Source organism: Xiphophorus couchianus, chromosome 7 (assembly GCF_001444195.1).
Source record: "Xiphophorus couchianus chromosome 7, X_couchianus-1.0, whole genome shotgun sequence".
Taxonomy (NCBI): Eukaryota; Metazoa; Chordata; class Actinopteri; order Cyprinodontiformes; family Poeciliidae; genus Xiphophorus; species Xiphophorus couchianus.
Genome location: NC_040234.1, coordinates 36,335,544 through 36,353,691, shown reverse-complemented (window position 1 = coordinate 36,353,691; position 18,148 = coordinate 36,335,544). Strand labels below are relative to the sequence as shown.

Below are 18,148 nucleotides of genomic sequence, written 5' to 3'. Positions count from 1 at the left end.
AAAATTATATGGTCAATGAAAACGTAGATATTGATTTCTACGTCGAGACGAACAGGGTAACCAGATCATCAAGTTACTTTAAATTACTCAGAGGTTTGTGCCTCTGGTAAGGCACAGACCTCCAGTGGATGGGAAAGTTTGCAACATCAGAACTTATTTGGCAAATGTTTTCTAATGTGAATTAAAAAATGTTGATAGAAACACGGCTAGTGCACACCTGTGAAGGTCAACCATCAGGTCATCCTGAGCCTAATGAGGGAAATGACCAACAGGTGTGCAGGCGCCAACAGACTCCCCCACACACACCAACAGAGATCCTCTGAGCAGGAAGAGGAGTCACTCGCGCTGCAGGACTGGTGCAGTTCCTTGAAGACATTACTCTGAAACATTTCAGCTTGGTATTCAGCATAAGGGCTTCTGAGTTCAGGAAAGTTCACATTCTCTAAACAGTAGGACGTTTTGCTGTTAGCAGCTGGTGTTTCTTGCTCAGCCCCAGAGGTTGTGTAATCCAGAGTGAGGAAGTTTCACATGCTGGGCTGTTCCCTTAAAAGGGAAACCAAGCTTCATTGTTGGGAGCAGGTCGGCTTATTAAGACGTTTTACAACAACTCCGTCCGGACAGATTACACAACTGAAAAGGCTTTAAACCAGAGAAAACTGAACATTTCCTCAGACTCCTTCCTTTGTGGTTTGGGTCTTCAGATCTGGACGGGTTAAATCGTGCTCCGGGCCGACCCCTCCCTACCACAGCAGCTTGGATGTAACAGGATCCGTGTGTTTTCCACTCGCCTCCTGCCATGGCTGCGTGGCTGTTGAGCAGAGCGCTGTCGGGGAGAAGCGGCGGTCTGCTGCCATGGAGCCGGGTCTGCTGCCGGGAGCGGTGCCGGATGGCTCCCTCCGTCCTGCAGGACAAACCTCGGAAGGCCTCGGACCTGCCCCGGGTCAGAGTCTGGGAGATGCTCTACAGAATGCTGTTCCAGGGCTACTACAACCGTCTGCATGAGCTGCAGGTACCTGACCGCTCTGCAGCTTTCACACCTGCAGCCAAAGCCTGAAGCGCTTCCACATCCTGGTGCCAACAAATCTAACGCTGACAGCGCGGTTCTGTTGGCGTTAGGTATGTTGCATGATCAAAACAAGGGCAGGGTTTGGTTATGCATTTGTTTTTCATGACCAAAGCAAATGCTGCTCAGGTAGCTTTACCTTTGTTTCTATTGGAGACGCACTGATCCGATTGCTAATGACGTAACTACTGGATGTTCGGAGAAACAGAACGGCGATATCTGAAGAGCGCGCAACGTTCCTGGAGATTTGTTTCCATATTCCTCCATGCAGAAGCTCAGTGTGGAGAAACCTAAACAATGGTTGAAATGCAGAAGCCTCAACGTGAGCAGAGAGAAAGCAGCGATGGCTACAGACACTGTTAGCTAGCGTTGCTAGCACTACTCTATCTGTGCTTAACGGGTTCCCGCCAAGTAATAAAATATGAAAATATTGACTCCTCAATGCCTTGCAGTTAATTTTTCCAATGAAATATCAGTTTGTAAAAGCCTGTGAATCGATTAGGCCTCCTGCTGCTACACCGGCTCTGTGTCAAACGAAACGATTCTGCAGCTGGAGTTTATTTGTAGTCATCAAAAAACGATTGGTGGGAATTAAACTGTGCATATTAATAACCTAAATCACCCAATCAGAAACAAAATCAACTGTTCAGACGTTTCCCCAAAACAGCTTACCGTTTGTCCGAAGCTAAAATGGCCGCCAGAGCTGATCAGAATTTAGTAGCTTTACGTCATTTGCAATCGGCCCGACATAGAAAATAATTCTAGATATCAGTGCCGGTCTTTCTGATCTACAAGGGCTTTTCTATTCAGTCTAGTTCTATGCTTTATTATTTATTTTACATCATATTTAGATTCCTAATGGCACTTTCTGAAACATGTGGAAGAAACATTTGTTGCAGTTTATTTTTTATGCTTTTTGTTGTTTACTTTATAATTTATTTTACATTGTTATATCGCTCACCGCACTGACTGGACAAATTAAAGTTGTTTTTACGTTCGACCAAACTTTGAAGCTGTTGGTGTTTTTAGTTGTTCTGTTCTGGTGCAAAACCAGTAAATGAAATTGTAATTCAGTCCATTTCTGTCTGTTTGGAAAAAAAGAAACGGTTTAAATCAATTCAGATACTAAACCTCAGATATCAGTATGAGTATCGGACCGGAAAAAGTGGGTCGGTGCAGCCGTAGTTTCTATAGCAACCACCAGCTAAAGGAGGGCGTTCCTCTGCTGGGAGCGTCCAGCTGAGGTCAGGTCACAGGTTTTTATCAGGATTCTGATCAGGATTCTGATCAGGTCTGACCGGGTTTCCCTCTCTTCCTCTCAGCTGTATGAGAAGCAGCTATATGGACCCATATACTGGAGCGGGATGAAGTCGGTGTCGGTGAACACGGCCGAGCTGCTGGAGGAGCTGCTGAGGAAGGACGAGAAGTTTCCGTCCAGAGGAGACATGTCTCTCTGGACGGAGTACCGAGACATGAGGGGGTTGGGATACGGACCCTTCACAGAGTAAACCCACACTGCATCCAGTTTGTAAAAACCAAACTAAACTGTTGTGATGGATGTAAAACAGCTTTACAGGAATAAAGGATGAACTGAAAGAAGCTCAATGACCAGAATTGATTCTTGAGAATAGGGACAAAATGGTTTTAAAATTCTTCCACCAAAAATGTTATTTATTCCTGAAGTTATGTATTCATACATGACAAATAATGTTTTGGGAATGTAAATATGTTAAGGTGCAGGCTCCCAGCTGCAGCATTTTCTTTTAAATTACATTTTTACTGGATCTGACTGAGAAATTTGTCAACACCATCAGACAAAAATAAATTGGTATAAAATTATTTTTTAATGAACTTATGACTGATATTTTTACTCTCTGTGGTGTCTTAATTATTTTAATTATGTCCATGTTTTTTAAATTAATCATACCACAATTTAAACATTTATTTAGTCTGTATTTAATTACTCCAGTTCAATTGATACAAAAAACAATTTTGAAAGTAATCACCACAATGAACAGTGTCATTTATTAGTAAAAAACACATATGCACCAAATACATGAATTCAGACATTTCACAAACAAATGCCTATCAAGAAACAAAATAAATGTTATTTTAAACAAAATGCAACATAAACTACATCTGACAGAGTTGACGGCACATGACGGTGTTGACACAAAACTGATGGTGGTGACAAACTAGTAAGTAAAAAGAAAACACTGAACTTGAAATGACATTTAAGAAGAATTAAATGCTGAAATGTTGTAGAATGTGAAGATATGAAGAAAAAATGTGAAATAACCATATTTAGATTTCAAGGAACATCTAAATTTTTGAGAATGTACCTTTGTCACTGAAGTCAACCAGGACGATTTTCAATCAAAATGTAAAAGATGAATACAAACAAAAATATACACGACAGAACTTTTTGAAATATATTGTGAACTAATTCATATCTTTCTAAATCGCTTAAAAGTCAGAATATTTAATCCCCAGGCAATAGACGTGTCACATATTCTCCTTCAATAAAATCCATAACAGCTGGTGAAATGCGGTATACACCCCTGGTGCTGCTTGTGCGGACTGGTGAGGATGGTTTTCTCAGCCTAACTAGGACATCCGAAAATGGCACAAAGCAGATATCCCGACGACCTTGTTTTTGCTTGAAGCTAAGAGTTGGTCCATGAGGATGAAAAAATTCCACTTGTACATCTTCGTGCTCTTTGTCAATTTGTAAGGCTTTAGCCAGCCACCATTTTCCATCATACATCACAACAAGCCAGTCTTCACTTTGGACATCACAAGGATCTATCAGGGTTGTTGTTCCTTTAGGTGTCTTGCTCGGCTCCTTCTCCATTTCCTCCATCAGCATCTCCAGAGGATTTTGAACTTTAGCAGTGGTTGAACTTTCATGGACATCTGGGTCCTGTGTTGTGTTGCCAAAAGAGTGAATGGTGGGACTGAAGCACTTGCAAATCTGTGGCTCTCCGCAAAAACATGAAAGGAACCTACAATGGATGACATTCCCCTGAGCTAGCACTTGGTGAATGTTTCTTGTTCCTGGAATTGATTTCAGGGTTTGCAGGAGGAGAGAGTCATAAGACTGAAAATCTTCATTTGTCACAAATTGCAGCTTGACACCACTTAAGCTGTTGGACACCTTGTCAAAGAATAATTTGCCATCTATGATATCCTGACCTCTCAGCACAATACTGTCAGCACATCTCTTCACCGTCACCCCAATGCCACCTGGAGCGCCTTTGCCATGTGATGTTGGGAAGAAATTCCATGTAGCTTTCTCAAATCCCAGACGTTGCGGGACAACACAGAGGAGAAAGAAGTTCTTCTTATTTTTATATTGTTTGCTTGGACCATCAGACCAAAAGTGGATAGTGTTTATAGCCGGATATCTGATGTGAATATCTGTGAGGATTTGATCCATATAGGTCCATATGGCTGCAGCATCCTGACGCTTTGACTCCGAGATTGTGCAGAATCCTGCTTTTTGTTGCCCAGTGTAGAACATGCCTGTGTGAAGTGTGATCTGCGGGAGATTTTGTCCATAGTGACAGGATTGTACTTCCCTTTCCCCTGCTGCCCGCTGCCTAGTGCTCCTTGGTTCTTCAAAATTTAAATCTACAGGACTCTGCGGTGGGGTATCTACACTTTTCTGGCCTTCCTTTGCTCTGTTTCTGCGTTCTCTTGCCTCCTTTTGTTTTTGCTTCCAAAGTCTTCTCTTATGTCTCTTATCTCTTTCACCCAGATTATTGATATGTTTTATTTTTCCCTCTTCCACTCTCTGTCTCCATCTTTTCCTTTCCTTTCTTAAAAACTCTTCCTTCAGCTCAGGCTGGCTATTTATTTTTTCTCTCCTTCTTTTCTGATACTCCCTGTTCCTTCTCTTGCGCTCCTCCACTGACAGCTTTTCTCTGGCCATTGTAGCCTGAAATATAGGCAATTATCATCAGTACACTGCTTGTCATGGGATAAACATACCCTTCCCTTACAAAATAAACTACATCTTATTAATTTTAAAGGACTAATAAAATTGTATTAAATTTAAACCATTAAACTTTACAAGTTGCTGAAAATAATCAGAAACATTTTTAAAAAGAAATACATGATGAATGTGAAGTGCTGTCAATTATGTAAAATACAGTAAAATGAATTAACTGCACACTTAAGTGACATTTGTCAACACCATCACTAAGAGAGTCAACACCGTCAGTTAAAAAATCTGATGGAGTTGACATCTGACGGAGTTGACAAAACGCCATGCTAACTTCATTTATATGATGATATTCTGAAGGAGGCCATATTGTAGCTCATCAGTTCTTTTAAATCCTTAAAATATACTAAAATTAAGCATTTATTTAACAAAATTTCATCAAAATTTTGAAAAATGTTACTTATGGTGTTGACACTTTATGGTTGTGACAAACAACTTAGGAATAAAAAAGAAGAAAAAACAAAAGAATAATATAAGCTTACCAGAGCTGCTTATCCCCCCAAGCACAGGAAGAGAAAGGAAGTGGTCATGGGGTCCTCAGAATTTCTGGTGCCCTTCAATAATGCCTGATTTTTTTCACATTCTTTCTATGTCTGACGGTGTTGACAAAAACTGAGGACACAATTTCAATTGAATTTGAAAATACATTAAATGACTTTTAATTGCATTCATTGATAGTTATGAAGTTAGTTGTTTGAATACTTATAAAATAATATATTATGACAACTAAATATAATTATTTTAGTTCTTTTAAACTATGATAATGTATTGAGTTCTACACCAGGACAAGGGCTTTTACAGACACCATTCACCTACTACAATGTTTAAAATAAAAAAATATTCAGCAAACACCAGGAAAACATACATTGTTGTGCTCAGATGACCCAGGTTAGTTTAGTCAGATATTTAAAAAATATATATTTGGTGTATATTTTATTCAAATTTTGTACTTTATCCATGGGACCTGTTTTGTCCCTATTCTCAAGAATCACTGGCAACATTTTTTCCTTCCAAAATCTAAAAAAAGAAAAAAATCAGGCAGACAAACATTTTAATTTTTTTAAGAGAAGAGCTAGCTTAACACAGCCATCACAGATAACCTGACATCAGGTCAGGCTGAGGCAGCAGAGTGGTGAAAATAAGAAATACTGCCACCTGCAGGTCGGAGTTGGCATCAATACAAAGTTTTTGACAAAAATTTACAAAAATGTTTTTGAGAAAATTTACAATAAACACAAGTGATGAAGTCTGTCAAAGAAAAGATGGACAGCAGCGTTTTAGGCCAGCACTATCCAGGATCTTCCCTTAAATCTGGTTTAGTCGACATTATCGCCACCTGCAGGCAAAGCACAATTACTGCATTCTTGATTTAAGTGACTGCGTAGACCTGATTTTTATTTTTGAAACATATTTTAAAAAATAGCGACTCAGAACTTCCTATCACTGGTTACCATGGTTATTCCCGCCATTTCCTGGATGCAGGGTGAAGGAAAACCCTGAAAATGACATGTTGTATTGAAATAATTTAATGAACTGTGGAAATATTAATATGTCTACACGTTTTTTAAATGCAAAACTCATGTCTCAGCATTTCCACACTGAAAGAAAAGTATGTTGGATGTTTTTGTGTCGTTTCCTTCATTTGCTCTTGGTGCAGCGCCCCCACAGGCGAGGAGGGGAACAGGTTACTCAGCTGAAAATGAAACAAATGTTGCAACTTTGGTCCCAATCGAAGGAGTTTATCACACTGTCAGGTGTGAAAACACCTAAAACTGGCAATTCTGTAAAAACTGTAAATTCTGTTTAAACTTCGGTTTAATCAAATAAGGACTAAAATGCATTTTTAAAATCTGTTTTCATCTTTTTGTCTGAGCTGTCCAGGCTTTGAATGGTGTTTCTGCTGTAAATGTAGCTGCGCTGCGGAGCTCCTCAGGGCGCTGTGTTCGCACCACTTTGACCAAAATATCCTTTTAGTGCGTAGGAAAACATTTCATATATTTTGACTTGCAAACCTAAACATCAAGATATGCATCACAACCAAAAAACACAATTCACTCAACATCACCAACAGACTGTCAGCTTTGGGCTTGGTATTAATTTTCTCTCCATTGTTAGAAAATGTGATGAGCTGTTTGTGCTGCCAGGGAAGGGGAGCGCTGGTACAAGCTGAGGGCGGTTCTCAACAAGCGGATGCTCCATCCCAGGGATTCAGCTCAGTACGACGGGGTGATCAACGCCGTGGTGACAGACTTCATCAAACGGATCAAACGTCTGCGTCTCTGCAGCCCAACAGGCGACCGGGTTCCTGACATTTCCAATGATCTGTATCTGTTTTCTCTGGAAGGTATGCAGCAAACGTCATTCCCAAGAACCAGTACTCTGGTTTTTAATTTGGTGTTTAATTGGTTTTGTCACCCAGGAATCGCCTCCATACTGTTTGAGACTCGGCTCGGCTGCCTGGAAAAGGAAATTCCTGCCGGAACCCAAGAATTCATCAACTCCATCGCCCAGATGTTCTCCAACAGCATGGCTGTGGTGATAACGCCCAAGTGGAGCCGCAGTCTGCTGCCGTTCTGGGGGCGTTACATCGCTGGCTGGGAGGGCATCTTCAGCTTCGGTGAGTTGGAGAAACCAACTGGTGAGCATCGCAAGCCGCGAGTGCCATAAATCACCACGTTTTGCTGCCATGTGTCTGTGATAAAATGTCACACAAGAGATGGAGGCTGTATAATATCACACTGCTTTCTGATTGCCGAAAAAAACCTGCGTTTATTCAGGCCATTAAACATTAAACAGTACGTTGAACACAAAAAGCAGCTTTCAGTTACCTGAATAAACACAGGTTGTTCTTCAGATGGTGTTAAAACAGCCTTCAGACTGGATTTACTGGTATTTATGGAATCCTAACTTGCTTGATTTTTTTTAACCAAATGTGAAGGAAAGTGACAACTTGTGGCACTTTTGGGTTGCCGTAGGCGAGGATGAGTTTGTAAGAGTTGAGGATGCTCCAGAAACATCCTGAGTGAGACGCAGACACTCAGCTGAGGGTTTTTAACCATAACATAGTTGGAAAACATGAATACATGAATCATCATTCGTTTGCCTCGGAGCTGATTGGCTGAACTACTGAGAACAGAAATGAGGAAGACTGTAAATGTTGTAAATGTCTACAATAATGCAAGACGGCTTCCACCGTGTGCATTTCTTCATATTAAGGTATATGTGGTGTTTAAACAATTAAAACAGGCAGTTATAAGAATATTAACTGATTTTTGGTGTAACATCAGGGAGCAGTAAACTCTACCTGAACTCTTAGCTCAGTTAAATCCAACAGAAAGAGAATCTGATCAAACAAAACTAGCAATAAGAGATTGAAACAACACCAAGCTTCATTTGCTCTTCCTGTAGCTAAAACTTTGATAGATAAGAAGATGGAGGACATTCAGCAACGACTGGACAACAACCAGGATGTGGAGGGTGAATATCTGACGTACCTCCTGTCCAACACCCAGATGAGCAGTAAGGACGTCTACGCCAGCGTGACGGAGCTGCTGTTAGCCGGCGTGGACACGGTACGCACACACAGTTCCTGAACAAGTCAGCAGACTCCTTAGGTCAAGTATTTCTGACACACCAGATGCCTACAGCTCTTTCCAGGAACATTTTGGTGTTTATCAACTTTGTTGGTATTACTTTTTAAGCTACTTTCTGGTTGCATGTCTGTGTCTTTGTCTCAAAGACCTCCAACACCCTGACCTGGGCTTTGTACCAGCTGTCCAGGAACCCAGAAACCCAGAACAGACTTTATGAGGAGGTTTCCTCTCTGGTACCGGCGGACCGGATCCCCAGCGCCGCAGAGGTCACTGCGATGCCGTTTTTACGAGCCGTGATCAAGGAAACTCTCAGGTCAGACAGCATGGAGTGATGTTTGGTGTTTCTAAGAAGAATCACTCTAATAACCACACGCTGTTAACAATCTGCTGAACTGATCTTCAACAGGATGTACCCTGTGGTTCCTATGAACGCACGGATCATAACAGAAAAACCCATTTCTGTTGGTGGATATCAGTTTCCAAAGAAAGTGGGTCTGATTCTTCGTTATAAACCAGTATCATATATTTTGCACATATTTACTGTGAACATCTATAACACCTTTGTAAGCATCACTAGTGATGAGAAACATTATAATTAAAGGTTATTGGCTTCAAAAACAACTGATCTTTAATTTATAATTTAAATGTTTTAAAAGTCTTCTTTCCTGACCAGCTGGTTAGAATAAAAGTAATCCACATGTGAATCTGCGGCGTCTTTTCGGGTTTTTGTCTTGGTCAGAATTTATGTAACCTTTTGTGACATCAGCAAAATGGTGTCCAGATCAGTCCATTTGTGTAAAATGGAGACCAGTATTTACTGTCAGTGTAAAGGTTTAAGTTGGGTGGATGTCTTCTGGAAGGTTGAAATGGGTCGTGCTAACGTTCCTGAATCTGTTGACTCGTCTTTCTCCAGACTGGTTTCACGTTCTGCCACTACGCCATCAGTCATGATGAGAACACTTTCCCAGAACCGTACCGGTTCAAGCCGGAGCGATGGCTCCGTGACGGCCGCCAGAGGCCCAACGCCTTCGGCTCCATCCCGTTTGGCTACGGCGTTCGAGGCTGCGTTGGTCGCAGGATCGCAGAACTCGAGATGTACTTGGTTCTGTTTCAGGTAACAAACAATGCAACATCGTGATAAAGAAGCTTAAAAAGGTACTGATTCCAGAAAGATTAGAAATTCTGAATTGTATCATAAAACATTAAATAGTCCTAGCACACAACCCTGTGGAACGCCGTGACCAACTCTGGTGTGTGAGTGATGCTTCCAGCTAAGATAAGGAACACTGACTGATTCTTGATTCTGGTTGGATTCAGATACAATCCAATCCTGGAATCTGTTATAAATAATGTTTTAACACTAAATATGAGTAGAGCGGAGTGTCGTCTGCATAGAGTTAGATTCTCATAAACTGTTACTGCCTGCTGGGAGAAATAAAGACCTTTTCTCAACACAGAACGTTGTGAAATGAAGCAGCATAATCTGCATGACAATATTGTCCTTATCTTCAGAAAAAACCCTGAATAAAATGTGAACGTTTGAGGCACAGTAAACAGACAATGGATCAAAATATGAACCAAAAAAGAAGCTTTAATTTAACATGGAACCAATGAGCTTCCATAGAAATTCACTGAGGCATGAAACATCACAAACAGAAACAGATAAACTCCAAGATCCACAGATCAGAACCAGGACCTTTCAACACCAGATGAGATCAAATTTGAATCTCTGAAATCAACGCTTCAACTTCCCACCAATCCATCCATTTCTGAATTTACATAAAATTATTAAAATGAAGCTTCATTATCTTTATTTACTTTCTGTTTTTTGTCTTCAGCTGATTCATCACTTTGAAGTCAAGCCAGACCCGACGACCGGAGAGTTGAAAAGCATCAATCGAACAGTTCTGGTTCCAGACAAACAACTGGACCTGCACTTTGTGGACAGATGAAGAACCAGACCTGACTGAGTCCGACCGGGTCGACTGGGCCGTGGGATTATTGCATAACCACAGCTTTACGGGGGAGTGGCAGCAGATCTGAAACAAATGTGCAAAACAAAACGGCTCTTTCTCATTTATTACTGTAATGAGCACATTTAATGTTTTTACTATTATCAGTTCCAGCTTCTGTGGATGAACCATCAATTATCTGAGTTTTTATATATATATATATATATATATATATATATATATATATATATATATATATATATTATATATATTGTAAATAATATGTTTTGTTTGCTCACTTTATGTAAAACACAAAATAAATCTCTGTGCTTGTGGTTTTGCTCTAACCTTCATCGCAGCTGCAGCTGAGATCAGGCGGACGTCTTCCTGCATCGAGCAAAGTGCTGAGAGAAACGCCGTTTATTATGACGGAGAGATCAAAAGACTAAAATATGTGGAACTGATTTGGAAGATTAAACAATCTTATCTGCTGTTACATAACCAAGCAGCTGTGGACCATGAGAGCAAGAATCTGCTTCTAGGAGGCTGCAGGCTTGATTAGTTAACCAACTAAATAATTACATCCAAACTAAATATTTACTTAGCAAGCCAAGTATTTACTTTGAATCTAAATCTTTAGTTAGAAAGCTAAATATTTAGTTTTAAGTTAAATATTTAGCTCCAAACTAAATATTTTGAGCTTGCTAAATATTGATACAAATACTGATTTGTAAGCTAAATATTTAGTTTTTAGCTAAACATTTGGAGCTAGTTAAATAATTTGAAATGAGATATTTAGCTCTTAGCATGATATTTAATTTGCTAAATAAACATTTAGGTTAGAGCTAAATATTTACATTCTTAACTAAATATTTTGCTTAGTTAATATTTAGTTTGGATCTAAATATTTAATTAGCAAGCAAGATAATTGGTTAAGAAACAAAATATTTGTCTCGCTAATTAAAATTAAATATTTAGTTACTAATTATGGAACTTATATGAATATAAGTTCATATGGTGAAAGTATGACTTTGAAAAATGATGCCCATTCTTTCTCTAATGATCCAGATTGTTGCCAAAGTTTGACTGTAACGTCAGTGGACTTGCTTTGCCTTGAAGCAAACAGCAGGGGGCGGTGTTGCTGCATCAAAAAGCAGTTGAACTTCAGGGCCAAATAATGTTCGGAGTAAATATTTGAGTCCAGACTAACAGATGCCGCTGAATTTAAAATATGAAAACAGGAAGGTGGTTTAGTTTTACAGCTGGTAGTTAAAGTAACCAGAAGCTTTTTAAAACTTCTCCAACATGTGCGCTTTGATCCTGAGCGGCAGCACGAAGAGCCAATCAGAGAGCGGCTTGTTGGGACACACGTGAAGGTGAGTGAGTGTCGCTTCAGCCTCAGTCTGCAGACTACCTGTTTGTTCCCTCAGACTGGCGGAGCAGCTGCGGAAACACCTGGAAACTTCCCCGCAGGGCTGATCGGGTTCTCCAGCGCAGTGATGCCGGGCGGGCCGCGGGCAGCTCGGCCGCAATGAGGTCCTGATTCCTGGCCGCCTACAGCCGCAGGGAGCCGCGGGGAGCCGGGCGAGAGGCCGGGAGGAAGCCGCTCTGCTGGATGGGTCTGTGGAGGAGCTCGGATGGGATGCACGGTGAGCTTCATCTGCTGCGAAGAGGATTTTCTGCAGATGCCCCTTTACCAGCATGAGGACGAGAAGAAGAAAGAGGTGAGGAAGCTGCGAAAGTGTCAGGAAAGCCATTTTTAATCTGCTCATTTGGTTTTTATCAAAAGTTTTCTTTAAGTTAAAAAGTGTAACTGCTTTTAAGTCCAATTCTTGAACCTTTAAGCAGGAACAATCATGTTCCCATGTGGCGGTGGGCATTTAACGTGATAAATTTGATCATAATGAGAATTTAGATTTATTGTTACAATACGTTTCAATTAATGACGTTTAAAAACCCCAAACTATCCCCGTTGTTAGGGTTGATACTTTTACCGTTTTCTCCAGTGGTTGTTCATTGAAAGGCTGAATAAATCCTAAATCCAGTCACCACGTGCAGTTTAGTGATATAAATAAAACGTCTTTATGTGACTGGTGTCCTAAAGAAACTCAGTAAAAATGGGAATTTAAGAGCATTAGTTCTGTTTGTAATAAATAGTTCTTATCATCACTTATCAGTATCATACTGCATAATATCATACCAAAACTTTAAATATGATGTATTAATAAGAATTCATGTTTTGTATGTTTTAATCTTCCATTTGGGAAATTAAAAAAGCAGCCAGTTGTTTTGGGCTATAAGTTAAAGAATTTCTGGTGTCTGGAAAAAGACCCCAATCTTTGAGTGGCACGGCTCTGTTACCTAGCAACCACAGCGGAGCTCCACCCGTTACTTAGCAACCCGGTCCGTTTGATCAACTGGTTTTCAGACTGTATGCGCTGCACAATGGCTGCTGGAAAACACAAGACAAGTGTTTTGTTGTTGTCTTGCCATCCAGAAATCACTTGCTGCATTCTGACTGGTTGTGCAGGAGGCTCCACTATTGCTTTTCAAAGCTGTATGGTTGTATAATTGCTCATCTGTTTGTGGCCATTTTCACATGCAAGTGTAAACCTTGAGGCCGACTAAAATCTCCTGACCTAAGAATGACTTTGAGCAGAAAATGAGATGAACCTGTTTTGTTTCGCCCATAAATTGATCCTAACCTGTTTGTGGAAGAATAATAAAACTTTAAGTCCATTTTGTCTCTGGTCCCTGTCAAATCGTAGGTTTTTCTCCTCAGACTGTCTCCAGGTTCCTGAACTGAGTCGTGTTCCAGCTGGGGAACATCTGGAGGATCTAATGCCTCCATCTTAACTCTGGTTCTGTGTGGGAGGCAGGTAGACCAGGTAGACTGAGTGGACCTTTTACCTTAATGAAAGGAAGCTGGAAGAGTCCCACTTCCTGCTGCAGCTCTTAGCAGGCAACTGATCACAGATCCAGCTGATCACAGATCCAGCTGATCACAGATCCAGCTGATCACAGATCCAGCTGATCACAGCTGGAGGACCTGGGCTGGTTTGGGTTGTATCAGCTCCTCTCCACCATCACAGACGTCTGTTGTGATTCTCTGATGTTTCTCCGTCTTCTCGTGGCGTTCAGCTGCGTTGTCGTCCATCAGAGCAGCAGGAGGTGAAGCCGGTTCAGCTCAGAGCTGCTGTTTCCGTCTGGTTTGTGGGAAACCCGGCTGACGTCCCAGCAGGGATCCGGAGTCTGGCTGGGTTTGGTGGGAATGCCGCTCCGACCGGCGCCGCCGTGTTTCAGCTTGTTTTGAAGTGGAAACATAAATATGTGGATGTTTGCGTGACAGACGATATCTGATCAACAATTTATCCAAAAACAACAAGAGAGACGAGCGAGTCCTGAACACATCAGGAGGAAAAGCTTTTGGCTGATTTTATTATAAATACACATCTAATCCCAGCAGGGATTATTGAGAAGAGTTGGAATAATTTTTCCTGTAGAAAATCTGCTGCCAGATTTCTCCTGAGACTCGATCCTTAAAGGGGCAGTATTCTGTGAAATGTTATTTTGTTAGTCCCTCATCATACACATACCTAGAGGGTTGCTTTGATTCTTTCATGCTTGTTTGAGAAATCCTTTGATCTCCATGGTAACCATAGAGGTTGCCATGGAGCACACACAAAGCGCTGCCTGTCTCTTTAAGAACCTCCTACTCATTAAGAACAGGAGGTTCTTAAAGAGACAGAGACCCAATTTCAAATCACCAACTTTCATCTGAGCCGTCTTTCATGTATAGAACATTTTATATCAACATAAAATAACATAATTATTTAATTGTGCTATAAAATGATCCTATGTGCCTGGATTATGCATAATACTTCCTCTTGATGCCTGGTTTTTATTGAGTTCTCTTGTTTTTTAAAATCTCCTCTTGGCTGTTGGACTGTTTAATTAGTTTATCGTGAAACACTTATATCTTAAAATACCATACACATACAGGTTTACTTACTTGCTTTACTAGAAGCTACCAAAGAGTTATGATGTAACATTTTGAACACCAAACTTGTTGGGGTTTGATTCTGATGACATCACAACTCATTTTTTCCTGCAAAAATGTCTGTAATATTTTATAAAACGGAGTAGTGGATGGAAGCAGCTGAAAGTCTATTTTCTCTACAGAAGTTTAAACGTTGCTCCACTCAGACTGCAGTTTTTTCTGAGTTTTACTGATTTTCAGAACAGAGAAGTATCGTAATTTCTGGACTATTTTAATGCGCCTGAATATGCGCAATTCTGGAGCCAATCAGAAAATTCAACTGTAGTAACCACCGTTCAACCCAAAGAGGGCAGAACTGAGGCGGTTTCAGGGAAAAATATATCAGAACGGAGCAAATTTACACAAAAATGTCCGAATTTACAAAAAACAAAGATGAAAAGGAAAAAATGATTTTAAAAAAAGTTAAATGTTGTTTTATGATATTTATACAATAAGGTTATTTCAGATTTTTTATTTATTTCCTCCTCTTATAATTTATAAATAAACCCATTTACTGTTGCATTGTTCAGGATAAATAAATATTGAAGGTGGAAAAAAACATTTCAGTTTAAATACAGGAGTGAAAACTTGAGTCACTGAATTAAGCAAAAATTATTCCGAACTTTAGTTTAGATTTCTAATAAGAAACAAATTAACCTCTAAGTTTGTTTTCCTGGGTAAAATGAGACAGGTGCATCTAAAAGTTAATAAAACAATGTAAAAAAGTTTAAAAGTAATTCCTAATTTGCTTTTTATTTTTCAATAATCAATTTAAAAAAGCAGATTAGCTTCCCAGCTGTTTGTTTTTCTCCTGCTGCACATGATGGACACACACTATGTCTCCAACAATGCACAGGTTGTTTTAGTGTGTGTTGGTGTGTGTAGCATTCCTCAGTGTGTTTCCTTCAGAGCTGTGAAGCTGTGAGGGTCCTGCATGCCGACGAACAGCTGGCTGAGGCCAACGGCAGCAGAGCTGGACTCTGCAGACGGCTTTTAGATCAGATCAATAAATCTGGGTTTGCTGTTGGATTTTAAGGCTCTAAATGGAGCTAACAGATGATGCTAACAGTTGCATATTGTTTCTTGTTTCTGCTCCATAGTAAACTTGAGGGAGCCGCTCCCAGCTCAGAATAGCAGATTGAAACTCTGGTGTCAAATGTTGAGCAGCTAATCGTTCAAATAAAAAGCGATCGCTGATCGGAGGACAAGCTGCTGCTGCTGCTGCTCGCTTCCTGTCTGAGCAAAATGGACAATAACTTTTATTTATGGAGGTTATTTATATCGCATCAGTCATTTTCTGAAGGTTTGATGCTCAGCATTTAAATATCTGCTTGAGGTGATTAAAATGCAGCAGGCTGGAGTTTTTATTGTATTGTTTCTTGTTTTACAGCCAGAAAGTGAAGTCAGAATCCAGTTGAATGTTGATGGTTGAGCTGCATCCTGTTTAGATGGAGACGTAAACAATAAAAACAAACTTTCTGAAGGAAAACCTATAAAAATGTTTTACAGCTTAATTATTCTGTGTCATTGTATTATAACAACATTAAAACAATAAACTTGTCAAATGAAATCTTAAGACGACTGGATGGAACTGTAAATAAAATCCTGGAGAATTATTTCACCACCTCAACATTTTCTGGTTGTTTTATCATCAGATTCTGCTTGATTGGTCAAGATTGTGCAGAAATATATTTTATAAATCATAGAGGTGGATGGACGGTCTGAGGGATGAAACTGTGTCTGTGGCGCCGCCCTGCAGGTAAAAGTCCAAACAGTTCATGTCCAGCATGTGTGGGATCTGCAGAGATGTTATCTGCTCTTTTCCTGACCCTTGACCTTTCAATCAATCAGTTTGTTAGATTGATTGATTGACAGTCATAAAAGTCGCCATGCAGTCACCGTTTATCTGGACAGAACTTTTACTGTGTGAAAATGAAACTTGAGAACTTCGGAAACGATGCTGATGGGCGGAGCCAAGCTGCGGCACGCCCTCTGGTACAGAGGCGTGTTGTGATTGGTCAGAAGGTTAATGGCTGTGTTTCATGCAGAAATGTTGATATTTCTCTTCAACTAGTCTGTTTCCACTGTCCTCATTCTGTAATTATGTACATTTTTATTGATTGTTCACTAAATAACTACAAAGACTATCATGTAGTTAAAAACTCCTGGATGGAAATTACAACATCGTCGTCCACAGAGGAGTCTGTCTGCAGACAGGGGGCGCTCTCGCTGAATGCTTTGTTAAACCAAAATGGAGGATGACTTTAATGTCTCTGACTCGTAAAGAGGACTTTAGTAGATCCTGAGGATCCGATAGATGGAAGATGGAATCATTTTCAATAATCGTTTAGAACTGAAAATTGATTTTGAATCGAGTCGTGCCTCAAATATCAGAGCTCGGGTCATGAGATGGTTGAAGAGGCTCCGTCCTCCAGGACCTGAGCTCTGATTGGCTGGACCTGATGGATGCGCGTTACTGAACGGCTGAACGTAGTTTGATAATCAGGAGTAACAGCCTGAAACACCTGAAGGTTCTTGTGTTCATGTTTCCCATCAGTTTGAGTTTCCCACCGCGGTGTGAGGCGGCCGGCGGGCGGTTTGGGTTTTCCTGGGTTGAACATGAAGGTATGAAGTGAACTCGCAGTCACCTGCGGCCCTCGCTGCATTCCAGCGGATGTTTTACCGTTCGGGACACAGAGCTTCCTCTGTTAGCGTCCCTGGGAGGCCGGTGGTTCTCCTCGGCCCGGCGGCGCTGAGCGGCCGCGCGCCGCAGAACAACTCTGTTGGTCTGCTGGGGGGGGAGAGGCGATTCAGAGGTCAAGTTTGACCGACCTGGAGAAATGTTTCAGTTTTTGGTTTTAGATTTTTGATGTGTAGAAATGAGAGAAATAATTTCTCCAGGGTAATAAAAACGCTTCATTAATGGCCACCAAACATCCCAGTGTTTTACACTGAAGAGTCACCATGAGGCCTGATTATGATGGACGATAAATTGTTGTTGCAATAAATAATAATATTGGCATTTTGAGATCATTTTATAATAATAATAACAACGTCTTCCTACAATCATAAAACAGCAGCTAATTTCAAAAACTCCAGACTCCCCCTAGTGGTTAGGAGGACTTCTATTTTGCATTTTTTTTCCTGTGATTTGCGTTTCTTTTGTTTTTGTTTTTTTCCTTTTGTTTGTCTGATTGCGCCTCTCTCTGAGATGCTGACCTCTTCAGCCAGCCAGTGTGTTTCAGCAAATGTACTTTGGCAGGAAAACTCAATGTTGTATTTTTATTCTTAAATTGAGTCTAATTAAATTTTTAAAGAAGCATTCATATTATTTTTGTTGCCACTCGTGTGTTTATTCCAGATTTGATAAAGAAACTCATTTTTTTCCCTTTTTAAACATATATTTACTTTATTTTGACAGAAGGTTGACCTCCTCAGGTCAGACCTGTCCATGGTGGTGTGAAGGCTGTGTGAAGGCTGTATGGAGGCTGTATG

The 18,148-nt window shown here is 40.5% G+C and overlaps 4 protein-coding genes and 1 long non-coding RNA gene across 11 annotated transcripts in view; 3 read left to right on the top strand and 2 right to left on the bottom strand.

Annotated features, from left to right (window-relative positions):
* Positions 1-18,148, top strand: part of LOC114147794 (sterol 26-hydroxylase, mitochondrial-like) — a 30,465-nt gene that overhangs the window by 4,535 nt on the left and 7,782 nt on the right. Inside the window, exon 10 of the mRNA XM_028022422.1 lies at positions 8,081-8,091. The gene's annotated coding sequence lies outside the window, so the exon portion shown is untranslated. The remainder of the gene's footprint in view (positions 1-8,080; positions 8,092-18,148) is intronic.
* On the top strand, positions 420-10,835 carry LOC114147791 (sterol 26-hydroxylase, mitochondrial-like). The gene is made up of 9 exons (XM_028022421.1): positions 420-1,009; positions 2,386-2,567; positions 7,214-7,413; positions 7,489-7,686; positions 8,478-8,641; positions 8,809-8,975; positions 9,069-9,150; positions 9,576-9,776; positions 10,501-10,835. Exons 1-9 carry the CDS (start codon positions 797-799, stop codon positions 10,612-10,614), a joined length of 1,521 nt encoding a protein of 506 aa, XP_027878222.1. The 5' UTR covers positions 420-796; the 3' UTR covers positions 10,615-10,835.
* LOC114147796 (uncharacterized) lies at positions 2,996-7,248 on the bottom strand. Of its 2 annotated transcripts, XM_028022426.1 has the most exons (3): positions 5,552-7,248; positions 4,754-5,003; positions 2,996-4,643 (listed from the first exon to the last, which is right to left on the bottom strand). In XM_028022426.1, the coding sequence occupies exon 3, from the start codon at positions 4,584-4,586 to the stop codon at positions 3,546-3,548; it is 1,041 nt and encodes a 346-aa protein (XP_027878227.1). In that variant the 5' UTR covers positions 4,587-4,643; positions 4,754-5,003; positions 5,552-7,248; the 3' UTR covers positions 2,996-3,545. The 2 variants fall into 2 exon arrangements, with proteins under 2 accessions (XP_027878227.1, XP_027878225.1); XM_028022424.1 differs by having other exon boundaries at positions 2,996-4,640; positions 4,751-7,248.
* Positions 10,593-14,380, bottom strand: LOC114147797 (uncharacterized). The gene is made up of 3 exons (XR_003596137.1): positions 13,525-14,380; positions 12,029-12,305; positions 10,593-10,701 (listed from the first exon to the last, which is right to left on the bottom strand). It is a non-coding gene; the product is annotated as an uncharacterized LOC114147797 (long non-coding RNA).
* tns1b (tensin 1b) overlaps positions 12,222-18,148 on the top strand; it is a 119,964-nt gene continuing 114,037 nt past the window's right edge. For all 6 annotated transcript variants that reach the window (XM_028022418.1, XM_028022408.1, XM_028022412.1 and 3 more), the window contains exon 1: positions 12,222-12,338. In XM_028022418.1, the coding sequence (XP_027878219.1) occupies positions 12,252-12,338 (87 nt within the window). In that variant the 5' untranslated portion in view covers positions 12,222-12,251. The remainder of the gene's footprint in view (positions 12,339-18,148) is intronic.